This window comes from Vanellus vanellus, assembly GCF_965231255.1.
Source record: "Vanellus vanellus genome assembly, chromosome: 16".
Lineage (NCBI taxonomy): Eukaryota > Metazoa > Chordata > Aves > Charadriiformes > Charadriidae > Vanellus > Vanellus vanellus.
Genome location: NC_138921.1, coordinates 11,032,914 through 11,048,776, shown reverse-complemented (window position 1 = coordinate 11,048,776; position 15,863 = coordinate 11,032,914). Strand labels below are relative to the sequence as shown.

The 15,863-nt window shown below is 40.5% G+C and overlaps 1 protein-coding gene across 7 annotated transcripts in view; it reads right to left on the bottom strand.

The window, feature by feature from the left end:
- Nucleotides 1-471: 471 nt before the first annotated feature.
- RIMBP2 (RIMS binding protein 2) overlaps nt 472-15,863 on the bottom strand; it is a gene marked incomplete at both ends in the record, with an annotated part of 55,813 nt that continues 40,421 nt past the window's right edge. For 3 of the 7 annotated variants that reach the window (XM_082491471.1, XM_082491474.1, XM_082491476.1), the window contains 6 exons: nt 2,581-2,607; nt 3,205-3,339; nt 4,516-4,587; nt 6,351-6,454; nt 10,036-10,204; nt 12,488-12,672. In XM_082491471.1, coding sequence (XP_082347597.1) covers nt 2,581-2,607; nt 3,205-3,339; nt 4,516-4,587; nt 6,351-6,454; nt 10,036-10,204; nt 12,488-12,672 — 692 coding nt within the window. Of the gene's footprint in view, nt 777-2,580; nt 2,608-3,204; nt 3,340-4,515; nt 4,588-6,350; nt 6,455-10,035; nt 10,205-12,487; nt 12,673-15,596; nt 15,750-15,863 lie in introns of those variants that run through there. The other 4 variants (XM_082491470.1, XM_082491472.1, XM_082491473.1 and 1 more) reach the window with 4 other exon arrangements.

The window sequence follows — 15,863 nt, the reverse complement described above, 5'->3', positions numbered from 1 at the left end:
ATTGAATGGAGTCAGTAACATAGTACTTGATCTTAAATTACCATGTTTTAGGGAAGATGAAGACAGTTGAATACACAGTACATACAAAGTATACGCTGTATATTTATTAGACAGTACAAATCATTGTGCATTAATAAGGCAAAACATCAAGGCTGATTAAACTAGGAGTTTCAAGACCATTTTTGTTTGTGATAAATATTAGATACAGTGGGGTGAGCTCTCTGAACCAGGAATCAATGAATAGAGTTTTCTTCCCCCCACTCTTGGCTAAAGGAGAACAAAGGCTGAGGTTTATCCAATGGAGTTGCAGGTGTTGAGTTGACTTCAAATAAAACCATGTTCTTCTGCTCATAAGCCCACAACGTTATTTTTTTTTTAAATAAAAGCATATTTGCAACAACAAATGCACTTCCTTTTTTCTTGCCATTTTGTTTAAGCAATTCACATGATTCTATTGATGTCAGAGTTAAAAATGCAAAGGTTTGGGAAAGTTGTAATGCATAGTCATGAAAGCCCTAGTTTTGACGTTTAAAAAAAAATAAAATACACAGACTGGAAGCTTTACAAGTTGTCCAGGAGTACATGAATCATTTCACTGCACCAAGCTTTTTCAGCAGTTTCTTGCCTTTGGAAAGCAGCCCCTTTTTCTTTTTCGAGGACATATCCCTGCCTCTCCCGGGACTACCAGAACCCATAGGTGACGTAGGTGACCCAGAATGGAGATGAACTGTGGGGGATGGTGCTCTCCGGGATGTACCTGTATTCTCAGGAGGAACCTATTAGGTACATTGTTATAATTTATTGAATGTTTGAAAGCTTAAAAGCTATTATCATCAAGAAAGTTGGTAACATTACTTGTCCCATTACCCACTTAAACAAAAGGGCTGGTTCCTTTCTTTTTTGTGGCTTAAAAAACAGTATGGGCTTAAAGTAAAATACAGAAACTTTGAGAAAAAAAGTATAGACAATAGAAAACACTCCAATAGAGCCCTGGTTTGGTTATACTTTTTTAAAGAAAGAGTTGGGTAAATTGGTTTTGCCATAGTTCTGGCCACAAAAGCCACAAAATGGGGTTTGGTTTTGCATTTCCATACTGTGATTGTACAAAAATTAATAGGGATACTTTTAGCTATAGATTTAAGAAAAATAAATGTGTTAATTACTACAGATTAGCAATCTATAGAAGCCAAACTTTTTGGAAGAAGTTTAAAATGCTACATGATCACTTTTTTTTTTTTTAATGTCCTTTAAATGCCTTTTCTTTAGAATTGGCTAGCAAACTTTATGTACATATTTGAGAAGATGGCACACTGGCTTAAAAAAAAAAAAAAAAAAGAAAAGGAAAAAGAAAAAGCTAAAATGAACCTTAATCACAATCAAAGAAAGCTTAAAGACCCTGACTGCTTGATGCGTGTGCTGCAGCTATGATGTTGCTGAATGAAGGTGAATACTTGTACGATAGTTAGATGACAGCATTCCTAAATATCTTAAACAACTATTTTTTTTTTTTCAATCATCAAAAGCACTTGAATGAAAATGCTAAAGCTACTTCTACTCAGCCTATCCTAACTACAGTGCCTGGCTGACAGGATGTGACGCTATCGATTAAGGTGATATTTTCACAGCAGAATCCATGCCTTGGGGACCCCTGTTATCTTGTAGTTCAAGTTCAAACATTAGCAATTTACTGGCTTGTGCAACAGGGAGTTAAGCAAAGGGGCTTCAAGCCTACTTTGATTTTAAATCAAGGTCTAGTTCTAATGAAAAAAAACCAAAAACCAAAACCAACTTGGTAAAGCACCCCAACGTACACCTGAAGATACCATATATTTAGTCTAATGCATTCATTCAGTGAGCTGCATCTTTCATAGAGACTTTTATTGCATTGGTAAACCAAACAGTTGCTGATATTTCAAATGTGCACTTTCTAGGAAAAGCCAAGTAAATTGTATCATGTGAAGGGATTTTTTCAGAATTGTTGAATAGTTGGTCTTAGGCAAACTGGGTATAATCGATTATGGAAAACACATTTTAAGGCAGACAATTTAAGTAGCTATATTTGAGTGTAATGAGTTTCAAAACCAACTATACCCTTGTAAACTACCATACGTATCAGCTTACGTGTCATTTGTATGGTCTTTAAGGGTTGGGGGTGTTGTGCTTTTCTCTTGATGTAGGAGCTTGGAATTTTTACATCCCAGGTTGGCTAACAATGCAATATGCAGCTTTTGGTTGTAGGGTAGTTAGACATCAAACTCTCCTTTCTATGTAAACATAAACAGTCAGCTCGGGAAGAAATATGTTCCAAAGGTTGACCTTCATAAAGTGAGGTCTAATTGACTTATTTCTAAAGATTCCTTTTTAAAGGATTTGTCTCCTAAAAAAACTAAATTGACTTGGCTAGATACAGTAAAAGCAGACAGCCTATTCTTCTGTGGCCAAGGCTTTTGGAGACATATTTCTTTTTTTTTTTTCCCCACAATTAAGTTTCAAGACTTGCATTAGAGAGCCAGGTAGCTTTAATTGAAATCTCTATTGGTATCTTCAGTTGCTCACTTACGTGAAGGCTACATTGCCTTATTAAGGTGTGAAATGAACACTCTTCTTCTGTTTCCAAGCAGATGAGCAAAGAAATAAAAATATATATAAAATATATAATATATAAAAGTATTGCAGTGATGAAACAAAACCAAAATGAGATACTCTAAACATGATTATTCTTTCATAAAAGAGAAGTCTGTGGGCAATTAACTAATGCCAGTTGGACCAGGAAGTCATACGGATTAAAAGCTGAGTGCTGTCAATCAATCAGCTGCATTCACAGCTTGGCTTTACCGGAATGCTGCTACCACTCTCGTCCACAAGAACTTTTGCTTTCCTCTAGATACCGCGTGTAGTAAGAGCAGCTTAGAAGCATTAGGAAGTAACTACTTTCACCAGGGAAAAGCTGTTTCAACTCAAATTATAATAGAAGGTACTGTAATGACTGAAATCCAATGGTCAATTTAGTTTCTTTATTTACAAATGTAATGAGCTAGTGGAAGGCTACGTAAAGTCATTTTTCTTTGTTTTATTTTATCTATTTGAAAGTTAATTTTAAATGAGCAAATGGATTTAAAATGTTAAAAAGTAATGTCTAAATTATATATGAAACAGAATGGAATGGAAAATAAAAATTTAAGATTTTCTTATTCAGTTGCTTACCCTTTTTGCTTTTGTACGCATCGGTGTATCGTGAACATATCGCGAGGGTGCATCAGACAGATAGACTTCAACATCATCAGGCACTTCTTCAAGAAAGTTGGAAGGAACCAGCCCCTTCTGTCCATTAAGTTCACCCTGCAACACGATGAAAATTTCACTGAATGTTTTAATTAAAGCAACTGTCAGTTCCCAAGAAGGTAAGGAAATACTTTTGACTATTTCAAAGCCGGAGAGGAAGAGGAAATATCCACCTACAGTCACTTAGGACCTTAACCTTAACCCTTTTGAAGACCACAGGGGCTAGCGTGAGTAAGGAGAGCAAATGAACCCCTGTGTGCTTTATCTCCAGGCAGTGGAGAAGCGGGAGCTGCATTCCCACGCAGCTGGGTGGGTCCTCAGGAGGGCAGCGCCACGGCTGCGTGTGCTGCTGGGCTGCACAACCTGAAGGCGCTGCTGAGGCCAGCAAACTTTTCCTTTGGGTCTCAACAGAGGCCACTTCTAAAATGCATCTGAAAGAGACAGCTGGGCCTCTTTCTATGGCCAGGACGGCGTGGAAATGGAAAATGCACATTCCAGCTGCAGATGGGCAGCTGCTGTCAACGTGAAGACAGTTCAGCTGGCCAGGCAATGCTGGAATATTGCCTCCCGCGATCAAACTCTACTTCTCCTAAAGGAATGACAGCAGTACGATCCGTTAACTACTGCTTAAAAGAATACTGAACTATTTTATTGATTTATTTTAATCAAATAACCCTTTATTGTAGGGACAGGGTCTTTCTAGGGTTTTCTCCCCCGTGAAATGCCTTATCCATTAGAAGTCAGTCACATGTTTGTATAGATGGATGTATGATCAAAATACACATTTTCCAGCTAACTGAATGCGGCAAATACAGAATGGTAGCGGCAGCTCTGAGCTGCCTGAACAACACTCCCTAGAGAAAGGGGGCAGGAGTGAGCCTTCTGCAGTGCTGTGGGACCCCCCCAGCGGAGGGAGCTGCTCGGGTCCTACAGCCCACGCAGCAGCAGGAGCTGAGCCTGGGTCAGTGTGCCGGCTCTACCAGGGCTGGTTGTGGCCTCCGTCTCCCAGCGACAAAACGGGCACAGTGACACTAACCCTCTTGTGACATTGCTTCTGGGCACGCCAGCTGGGGCCATGGTTTTGCTAAATTAGGGTCATGGCTATTCCCACACCACGCCGAGCTGGAATTGAGGCCTGGAACCCGCCTGGGCTGTCAGCTGATAATTCGTGTGAGTGAAGATTGCTCTAACAGTCTGTAGCAGTTTGACCCGACCAAACAGAAGCCAACTTACATAGTAAAATCCATCTTCATCAATTTCACCGAAGACCGTGATAATGTCCCCGGTGCAGAACGTCAGCTCAGCCTGCAGAAAAAGGAACAGGTGACAGTGCGCGTCTTGTTAGGCAAAGGTTAACATTGTCTTTATTAATGGTAGATCCGTTAATATTTCTCCCTCTCCTTTATGTTAAGACACACTTGGTGAAACCAAATTGAACTTTGAGAGCAAAACCTTTTTTTGTTTTATAATATTTTTTTTTTTTAGCTTGCTAAATCTGGCACCTCTCCCACCAGCGCCTCGACAGCCCCAGGGCTCCCTGCGACAAACCAGCTGAGCGCGCCCGGACCTTGGCGATCCTCAGAACGCATCTGCACACAGCCTTCAACAACCTGAACAAACTGAAGCTTTGAACTACCTGCCTTCAAAGGTCCCTTTCAGTCAACCCCTCTGAGGAGAGAACAAGCCAGCGGGAGGGACACGGCTCAGGTTCACGATCTGTACGGAGCTGCGCGCTAGGACTAACGGGAGCAGCTGAGGCTGCCTTGCCTCAAACAAAGTTCCTGAACTAAACTGTTGGTCAACAAAAGCTTCATGATGGGCATCTCCAGTCTCTTGATCTGCAAACAGTGTACCGGGCTCTTTTTGATTGCCCGTGGTTTAAATGTAATGTAATTAGTTTTTTTAAACTTATTTTTAGTTACCTGTGGTCATGGGAAAGAGAGAGCAAATAAAATTTTTGCACTCTTATCAGTACAATTTATTTGAGTTGTTGCCCAAACTACTTCAAAACACCGTAATTTAGAACCAGATTTGGTTCAGTGAGAAATACAAGCAACCCTGGTTAAGTTTTAAAACATCAAGTCCTGCATATTTCAAAAATCACTTTCTTATTTAAAAAATTCACAAATTAAACCAAACATTTTAAAGGATAACTGAGAATACCCGCAGTATTTTTCAGAGCTTTGAGTATACCCTGACATTCTTACCACAACACAAATATAAATGAAAATTGCACCACGCTTTGACTGAGGGACTTACTGCGTAACAGCAAAGACAATGGAAAAGTGATTCCCTTGTCCCTAATGACAGATATGGAGAGGTGGGGGACTGCATGTGGGTCAATGGAAGATAAACCCAAGACGAAGCTCTAGCTAACAGTCAGCTGCTTTTTAAATGAAGATCTAGCTAGTGCTCAGTTGTTTACCATATCCTTAAATTATTAAAAAAAAAAAAAAAAGATTACAAACAAGATGTACACTCACAAAAGCTCAGATGTATCAATTCACAGAAAGAAAGACATTATGAATGCTTTCTACTGTGCTATCTTGTTCGGGTTGGGTTGGGAAGGAGGGTTGATTTTTGGTGTCATTGTTGGTTAGAGAGCGTTGGAAGCAGGCATCACTACCAGCTTGTCGGCATGAGCTCAGGCGCTTCTCAAAAAAAAATCGCGTTCTTATGTGGAAACATACACAGGAAATTTGAAAACAATTGGGAAAAATAATCATTCCCTACTATTTATAACTCCATGTGTTTTTAATATAGCCTTTTGTTTTAGATGTATGTATACACATATATTGCACAACCATATATCCATAACTGACTATATAATGTATTGAGCTATAGTAAATAAATCCTACAAAGGCCATTGTTTGAGTGGGCACCATAAATCTACTTGTACAGAAGCCATAAGTTTGTCATAGACATCTGCCCGAAAACACTTGACCGATGTTTGTAATTCTCAACTTTTTTTTTTTTTTGCCCAGCCACTGTAAATATGTCGTAGTGCTCATCAATGCCAACCACATCCCTCCATACATGGTAACCACAGTAAACAGTTATGGCAATACCTCTACGTCAACGTTAGGAGAACTTTCTCTTGGATCATAATCATACAGCGCCACCATCCTTCTTGTAGACACTGTGTGCTGTCTGCCACTCCGTCTGTTTCTTTCTGTTCCGATCACAAGGAGAGGAAGGGAAGGAAAGGAAAGCTATCAAAGTTATTTTGAAAAGAAAAACAAGGTGCAATTTTTCCCCACGTCATTCTCACAACAGTGCAGTAGCTGTTGCTCTTTCTCTAGCATAGTGATAAAAGGTCACAGATTACCAAAACTATTAACGCAGATAAAGGTTTCAAAACAGCATGTATGTTTCATAAATATTTTTTATGCAGTTGGCTCGCCCTCTTTACTCTAAGCCACCGAATCCTCTGAACAGTATTTATCTGCAAAACTACTATTCCGAAATTTTCAGCCATTCTTGGTTGTAAGAATCAGAGGTTACCAGCGTATACAAAAAGCCAAACACTGAAAAATCATGTTTGTTTCATTTTATTCAAACTTCCACGTTTACTGTCTATGCCCCCCCCCGACCCCCCCCTCCTAATCACAAGGAATTTTGTGCCTGGGATTATTCTTCAACTTTCTGCTGGGACACTGGAAGGAGACAGGGACGCTCTTGGCTGGCCCAAGACAATAGGGGCCACCCGCTATGCAAGTGGTTTGCAGAATTTTCAAGACTCTTGACTACAAAACCGGATTCTTAAATACCGCTTAATTTTACAAATTTCCTTTGTGGGGAACAGAAGGAAAGGAGTAAAATTTGTAGTTTCCAAGAACCACATGAAATGTTTATTGATTGATACTAAACATTTACAGCGAAGTCCCAAATGGGCTTCAATTTAAATTTGACTGATATTAGCATGATTCTCGCGGATGATCGCTGCAGCAAGAGAAACATGCTTGTTAGTGCTACTTACAGACAGGCATTGAGGGCAGGTCTGATGAGCGTTAGGCAGTGTGACAGAGGAAGCCCCAGTGAGGGGGAGCCCTATGGTTGTTCCGGCAGGAGGGGGAACATTAAAGGTTGGCTGATGTAGGCGCGAGCGCTGAGTGTAGCATGCACTCACAGCCGGCCCGGCCCCCCCGGCTGCCGCTGAGCGGTCAGTCAGAGGAGATGGCGTACTTTTGCAGTGGGTGGTTTGGAGTGATTTTCCCCGCTACCAACGGAAGGGATTTACACGGAGCACAAGGAGAGTGCCAAAATGAAGGCACGGGCTGTAAGAGACGCGGGACCCGACCCCTGATCCCCAGAGCAGGGATCAACCCACACCGAAGCGATAGTCTCAGGGCTGCACTTTCCATTTTGAAGTACCGCTCTGGGGCAAAACACTGCCCTCTGCTCAGGGTCAAGGGCCCCTCTACGACCAAGAAAAGAATCCAAAAAGGAGCCTACAGGAAATTGCTATGTGACAATATTTTCCAACTTCTGGTTTCCAAAAGTTCGAAGGCATAAAAAAATAACTCTAGACAGCTCAAATCATTTCAGCTAATTTACAGCTTGAATCAAGTTATTGGTTCTTAGCACAGACCTCTTTTAGACTTTCTGGATCTGCGGTGTACAGAGCGTGTGCTCTCTTTGAAACGGTCACAGTTGACTTCAGGAAAGGAATGCATACAAATAAAAGAAGAAAAGATATGAAGCTGTTCAAAGTTCTGTTTTTAAGGATTTCATGTGGGCAAAGGATTAAGAAAAATATAGTCATATGAACACAGCATGTAAAGTGTCTGATATGACATTAAAAATATGAGTAACAATATGAGACAGACTGGCAATTAGAGCCTGCTTCCGCTAAAAATCCACGTGGGCAGCCTCTGTGACAGCAAAGGTCTGGGCACGTGGATCTCCGCTGTTCAGAATTTGTATTTAGTTTAAAATTAAGCCAAACTAACTATTCTTTCCGAATCCATTAGTAGGAGTGTTTGTTGGTTTTTGGTTTTGAAATGACTAACAATTTAAATCCATATTAAAGAGAAAATACATGACGCTTTTAAAGTGCTAAAACATTTAAAGGTGAACTGCTGGGGGTAGGTTGCTAACAGCTCGCTCAGAAACATCCCAGAATAAAAAGAATTGCTTAAAAATGTAAGACAGGGCAACACTTGTGTCACAAATTGCCTCTCCCTCTTTCCATGATAAAGAGTTTCTGATTTCTCAGCCATTTCAGGAGACGCTGCCAGTTAAGCTCAACAAAACCAATCCAATTATATTAGGAAAATATGACTCTTAGCCAAAATATTCAAATTATGGGGAGCTATGTAGATGAGTGTTTGATTTTCACAAGTGTTCTGTATCAACAACTTGCCGACTTTGATAAAAACTGAGAGCGCTGAGCAGGACTTGAAGCAGTAAGTTTCAGTCGTAGCTGTTCAGGCAGATATTTTCTGTACCCACATGTGACCTCATTGCTAGAAGTAAGAATATATTTAGACACTTCCTAATCCCATCCGGCCCCGGTTGTGTTTCCAGCTGTACCTAACACAGGTTAGGGAGCTCATTCTGACAGACCCCAAATGATGTAGACCCATGCTAAGATGAGGATTTGTGCAGAATAATGCCGTCTGCAGCCAACCCCTTTGGGCACACCTGTAGGTCCCACTCTGTGCCTGTCCCAGGCTTTCGTCCTATAAATGTACGTGTAGGTGTCTGTGCTATACCTTCAGGAGCAGATAGGCAGTGGGGTTTACAAGTGCACGTGGGTGGGAGTATTCATTGTATTTCTGCGGCACAAGTAAATAAATACACAGATTGGAATTAAGAACTCAAGCATTTAAGAATTAAATCATACTTCCCTTTCATGGACAATGGAGAATTTAAAAATATCTCAATATCTTACAAAAAATAAATATTCTCACATTTACTAATACAGTTTTGGTTTGGAAACAATAAGGTTTTATTCAATCTAAGAAAACAAAGATTTCTTTGTTTTTTTTAGCAACCACTTTTACAGTTCACTTTTAAACAGGACTGAACCAATTCCAGCCCTTTATACTCTCTGGTTCCTGTTGAAAGTTTTAAAACATATTGAGACAGTTGCGTGGAATTTCTTTTTCAAAATAAATCTAAGTTAAGATACTTGCATTGTGTATCTGTGTACAACATTGAACCAAAGATGTAATACAAGCGGTTCATAACACAGAATTGTTTGTCCAAGCTCTGCTTTTTAAAGGGTTTGTTACTGCAATAGTCGTAAAATCTCATCATACGTAGTGCTATCCCACATGAGATTACACATAACCCTTTGCCACTATCCCTTTAAATTATTGGTAAAGTAGGAAAATGTAGAAGAATAAAATAACAACAAATAAGTGATTCTTTTTATGCTTTGCAGCAGTGAGCGTATCACAAAGCACCTCAGCACAGCACACTCCAAAGCACAGGGATCATGTTCTGTGTCTAGAAATCTTTCAGGTGACAAACCCCATTTTTTTTAAAATAAGAAAATAAAGTAATGAGTGGAGTGGTGAAGATACAAGTCCTCACTTGCAGCAAAAGTTGTGACCAAGATTAAATATTAGTTGAATAAAGTCATCCAGATACTGACACAGAATGTATCCCATGGTGTAGTAAATTGCTGTAAAATTTAGATGCATCTGCATATAGTAAAAAAAAAAAAAAAAAGGCAAAGCAGATCCAGCCAAGTTAACAGCACCCAAAAGTTAGGAGAAGTGAAGTGTATATATTTTTCCTTACCAATTTTCTCAACTGGTGTGTTCAAAGGAAGAAAACCTTGTTTTAGAAGCTGATCCATCATCTCTTCATCATCTGCTTGGATCTCAGAGACCATATTACACGGGATAAGGCCAATTCTTGTACAGGTTTCTCCACGATAGAATCCATCAGCATCTTTGTCCCCATAAACCTGTTATTCAAAGAGGGATACCGTTGACCAATAACGCTTTCAGCATTTAGGAATTATAACACAGGCTAAATGTAGACAGATGACTAAAGTTTGGCTGAGGACTTACATTAGTTTTGGACTACTCTGACTTATGTTAGAAGACTAGAATTATTACATTAATTCGAATTATGACTTCAGATACATAAGCAGAGTTTGGACTTTTTTTGTCAGCAGTGAAATGCACTGAACGTGAGAGCCACAGTTAAAGTCATCAGTTTCTCCCTGTGCAGAGCCAAAAGGATGCTTAATGGCTGACACTCGTGCTTATGGAATCACTCACATGGCACCATTTTTGGTGCTATGTGAACTGTATTCAAAATGAAGCATTTGCAAAACCGTGCCAAGTGTCGGTACTTTGAACAGAACAACTTGTATACGATCAAAAATGCCTATCTAACACCTAGTATACTTGATATGCGTTAAGCTCTGCTATTGTCTTTCCAGAAAACATGAATTAAGGCACAAAAATAGCATCAATTTTCACCAATGAGAACAGGTAAATCCAGAATTTCTCTTAAATTCTAAAAATGCAGTCAATTCATAACGGAGACTAATGATGCAAAGGCCTAAATCGAGGACTGTACTAAACAAAAGGGATGTTGCGAAGGCCAGACTGATGCCTGAGTTTAGATTGTGCCTTGTTTAGGCTCAATCGTTTCCTCTTTAAAAACAAACAAAACCCCTAAACTAATCCCTTCAGTTCAAATCCGAGTTTATTAAAAATGACAGTTGAATGGCCTCAACTTTTGAGAGCAGGAATGTTTTCCACTTTGCACCACCACCTATCGGCGACTTACCTGGCACCACTACTGCGTCACGCAGCACAGCGTACGTGACTGTAACGCGTGTGCGGGATAGGCTGCATACAGCTCGTGGTGGAACTGATCCTCCACCATCCCACTGCTCAGGTAACGTATGCAAAGTATTTTGAAAATGCAAACTAATCCATCTTCACCACAATTTGATGAGAAATTCAAAGCAGCAGATCACATACTAATCACCATGGTCCCAAATATAAAATAAACATCCCTCAGAATAAATTCCTGATGTGGGATGTCTCTAGACTTTTCAGTGCCAAACATGTACATATTTGTGAAGAAATAATTAGAATACCTGAGTGAAACGAACATTCTTGCAAAGAAAAACAAGCTCTCAAACAAGTTCTAGATTTTTGGCATAGATCTTCCATCATGTAAGGAGGTAAGCAAAATATCTAATATCTAACAAAGTATTTAACATTAAGAAAATTGTGATTTATGATACAGACATTTGTGTTACGATCCAATCCAACACAGTGGAAGTCAGTCGGTATTTTAATAGCTTAGATCACTATTTTATCTTTGAAACGGGTAGTGTAACAAATGCGCCTACATGTTTTCAGGTTCTGTTTCAGATCACACAGGAATCCGTTGCCCTCAGACTACCGGCAGCCGGTCCTTCTGCCTCTCTCATTTCTGCCCGTTTTGCACCACACCAGTGAAACACAAGGCGGCAGGAGGAGTTGGTTCCATTTGCCGATTCAACAGAAAAATCTGCTCGCTTTTTAAAATCAGATCAGCAAAGGGAACAAATTTGCCTTGCAGCTGCACAATCACAAGGTGAGGCAAGCTGGGGCAGAGGGCCCGGCTAAAAGCGCTGACAGAGCCTAACGCTGTCCCTGCCACCTCAACAGGGCCCATTTGTCTTCTGCGCCTTGTTTAAAGGCAGCTTGCGTGCTTTGCACCAGCCAGGCAGAAAGGGGAGCAGTTTTCCCAGGTTCAGAAGAGGATGACTCTGGGAGAGAAATACCGAACTTCCGAACTTTAACGAAGCTTAAGTGTATCCTAGCTAGGAGCGTTCAGCACTTAAAAAAATACAGCAGCTCTGGTACGCGTGAAGGTACGACACTAAGCACGTCTGTGGGAGCTTTGCAGTTAAGAAGACACCTTCTCTGAAGCCTGCAGGGTTTGTGGCAACGGACACAGAGTGTTTCAGAGCCACAGTTTTAGTCTTAGCACCTCAGTCTCTAATTCAGCCTGGCCCTAACTATCTGTAGGAACTTTGAGATTTTTGCCCGTTACCTAATCATTTTTAAGCCATCAGCCACTATATATTAGGTTCCAGATCCAGTGAGATTTACAGCCTGAACCTCTGGAGGACAAAAGCCCTTGGACTCTAGTCACACAAGTTGCCTTCTCCACGGGAAACAAAGGAGACCCTGTTTGTAAAACTGGGTCCTTCGTTTCCTTTGCTTTTAGATCCCACCTTAATGATCTGTCCTTCTTTAAATGGCAGCTCTTCTTCTGCAGCATCAGGATTTGGGGACATTGTCAGCGGATCGTAGTCAAAAAGTGCAACAAATATTCGAGTAGATATATCCTCTGTGCCGGGATCTGTTTCTGATTCTTCATAAATATCGGGAGAAAGATGGTCATGACCACCATAGCCATCTATGAAAGTAAATTCAGAAAAGAACAATTCAGTAATACAAGTTGGCCTCCTCTTTCACCTATTCCAGTTAGTATTTGAAAAATGTTTGGCATTTCAGTGAAAAAACCCCAGTAACTTAATGCATATCCTATTCAGTTTGGTGGGGTTTTTTAAATTAGCAAATTGTTTTTTTAAAAAGCATATACAATCTGCATGCACTTAACGTGGTATCGGTCTCCTGCACCGCACTGACATTTACACACATGAACACAGCTCAGGTAAGAAAGCAATTTTTGTTAGGATTCCCAGAGTTTGCCATAAATTAATGAAGCATGTTAAGAGTGACATAATGATGAGTCTGATAGGCTTTATCATTACTGCAAAAATAACCATGCTTTGGTCCACCTGTTTTGCAGCACAGCTGCTTCTGCTCTTCATGGACACAAGAAAGCACATCCCAGCTGTGTTGACACACCATGTTTTAGGTACTAGGTTTAAAACATGGTTATAACCTCTTCTCTCCAGACAGGCAAGAAGAAATGTATTTCAGCAGCGTTAGTTATGCCCGGGTTGGAACTGCACTGCCCACGATTTTGTTGAAACGCAGTCAATAGTTAACATCGCCAGCAGCGCCCCAAACCAACCCACACACTAACAAGATGTGTTAAAAACCAGGAGGAATGCAGCTACGACTGCATTGAACCATAAGCTCATTAGGAAAGATCATCCATGGATATCACAGCTCTTAACACTGCACTGAACTCTGTCCACTGCAGGGTACCAAATCAATTAGGACATAATAAATGAGAACGGACGTTTTCTCTCATAAATCCTTCAGACTTTTCAAATGATCTGGAGAATGCGTTTAGTCCACGATTCAACAACATACTTAAGGATGGGCTTCAGTAAAACTGAAGTAGAAAATTGGGCTAAAATGGCTAACCATTAGTATTTTGATCAACAGGTTTCAGAGGCTTTTAATTTCGTTTTGAAAGAGCACGTGGTAACGCTTTCACTAAAAATAGGCTCTTTCGAGACATACGAATTTGAGTCCCAAAAAATAAAGCCCTCAAAATCACAAGCTACTTCTGAAAAAGTTGGCTTATTGTGCAAGTCCCGCTAACTTCAGTGAGAGCCGCGTGCTTTTGATCTTTGCTGAATCAACACTTATCATCCAGTTTACAAGATCCTTCACGATGAATTAATTGAAAAAGCAATGCTATGAATTATGATGAAAGTGTAGCTCAACTATATCAATTTTTTTCCAAACAATTTTCATATTAATACAATTTTTACTGTAATCGCCTCTTACAAAATAATGACAGCCATTTTTGGTAGCATTTTGAATATTCAATATGGAGCATTTTAGATAAAATTACTCTTTTTGCCTCAACATCAGATGCATTTCATTCAACATTTGATACTTTTAAACTACCTGAAAACATATTTTCAGAGGGTCACAGCTTTAAGGGAACAGCTACGAACTCTTGGGTCCAGAGCGCAAGGAAGAATGTGAATAGGGTAAAATGCAGAACAGCAAAAGGGCAGGGAAAAATTCCAGCCAAGAAGCTTTAGGCAGGCACAAAGCACAGAAAGGAAGTGTGGGAGAAGGGCACATGTGGGACAGAAAGCAATGGGACACAAAGGATGGGGTTCTTCTCTGTTCTCCTCCCACAGTCAGGTTGCACTCACTCTGTGGTTCACACTCAGGCCCACCGGGCAATGCAGAACAGGTGGGTTAAGGGGTGTTCCTTTTTGGTTTTTAAATTAAAAATACCGATTTTTGCACCCAACTGTAACTGCAGTTAATGGGGGTTAGGTGCAAACATGAACTATAGCCAAATGTTGCTCTGTTAAAAGCACTGGCCTGGAACAATCGGACTCAGAATAGTCACGCTGGCTTCAGTGAACCAGAGAGCAAATAATCTCGATTAGCTCATTAGCCGCTTATCTGACTCTTTCCAGAGGTATATACGAATATCATACATACATACACACATGTAACTGTGTATGTCAAATCTTAGTCTTTGGATGCAGCCAGCCAGTTTCCCAACCGATGCACAGCTGCAGCGAATTCACTAGATATACACCAACGTACACGAGCTGATGATCTGTCAGATACTTTGGCTTTGAAAACTCAACATTAACTTACGATTTACCTAAACTTTCAGGGCCCCTTTTATTTCATTTCAGGTATCAACAAAACCCGAATGTGTTTCTTAGCTCTATATATGGCCTGGGCTGTTCTTATGGGTTGTTAGACACTTCGGTTTACTGTGTTATGAACTATGAAAACTGAGTTGTTGATCATGTAATGATTTCTATGTTGATGAAGCAACAAATACTATCAGTAGTGGGTAGAATTGCCTTACTCGTGTAATAGAAGTTTGTCATTATGATGTAATTATTCCTAAAAATAAGAGTAATTTTTGTCTTCACCAAGTGGAACAGCCAAAGTCCTGCGTGGTCATTGAAAAGACCCCGAATCTCCCTTTAGCCCAAGCTGTAAATAAGAATAACGCTTGGCAAGTGCTTCCTATTCCAGGATGCCGGCTTGCGATATACTGGCTACTGCTTGTCCCTGTCCAGTGTATATGAATCAAGTGGAAACGTGGTCATTTTGATGAATGGTTGTTCAGGTGTGTACAGTAAATACTGACTGGCAGTAGTAGCAGCATAGCTTCACAGAGGTTCATGCAACGCAGTGTGCTCGGACTCAGTCGAGTATGGCAAGGTGGCTGCACAGCAGTTTCAGGACAGAGGACTAAGGGCCGTTCGTCCCTTACAGCTGAGCTGCAGAAACTTACCTGAGAGCAGACGGGACTTAAGAGCTAGTTCCCCTGGCATTCTGCATTGCATGCAATGTTGTCATACAGAAACCGCACTTGTTAACAGGCAGCTCTAAAACGTGTCTGTCATAAAGGATGAATAATGTTCGGCATACCGTATCTATATTCAGAGGCCATGGTACGCTGCTGAGGCCATTTCTTGTGTCCACCAATGCTGCGATAATAAGCTTCTTCTTTTACAGGTGAAATATTTCCCTCACTACCTGACCGAGACCGACCGCCTTCACTGTTACTGTCCATTGTAATTTCTATGGAGAAAAAGGGAATGATCTATTAAAACATATTGTATCGTTGCCTTTGCGGAGGCTCCTGCGGGCAGGCTTTGCCTACCTTTTGTTCTGACCTGCATATAGTAGGAAGGC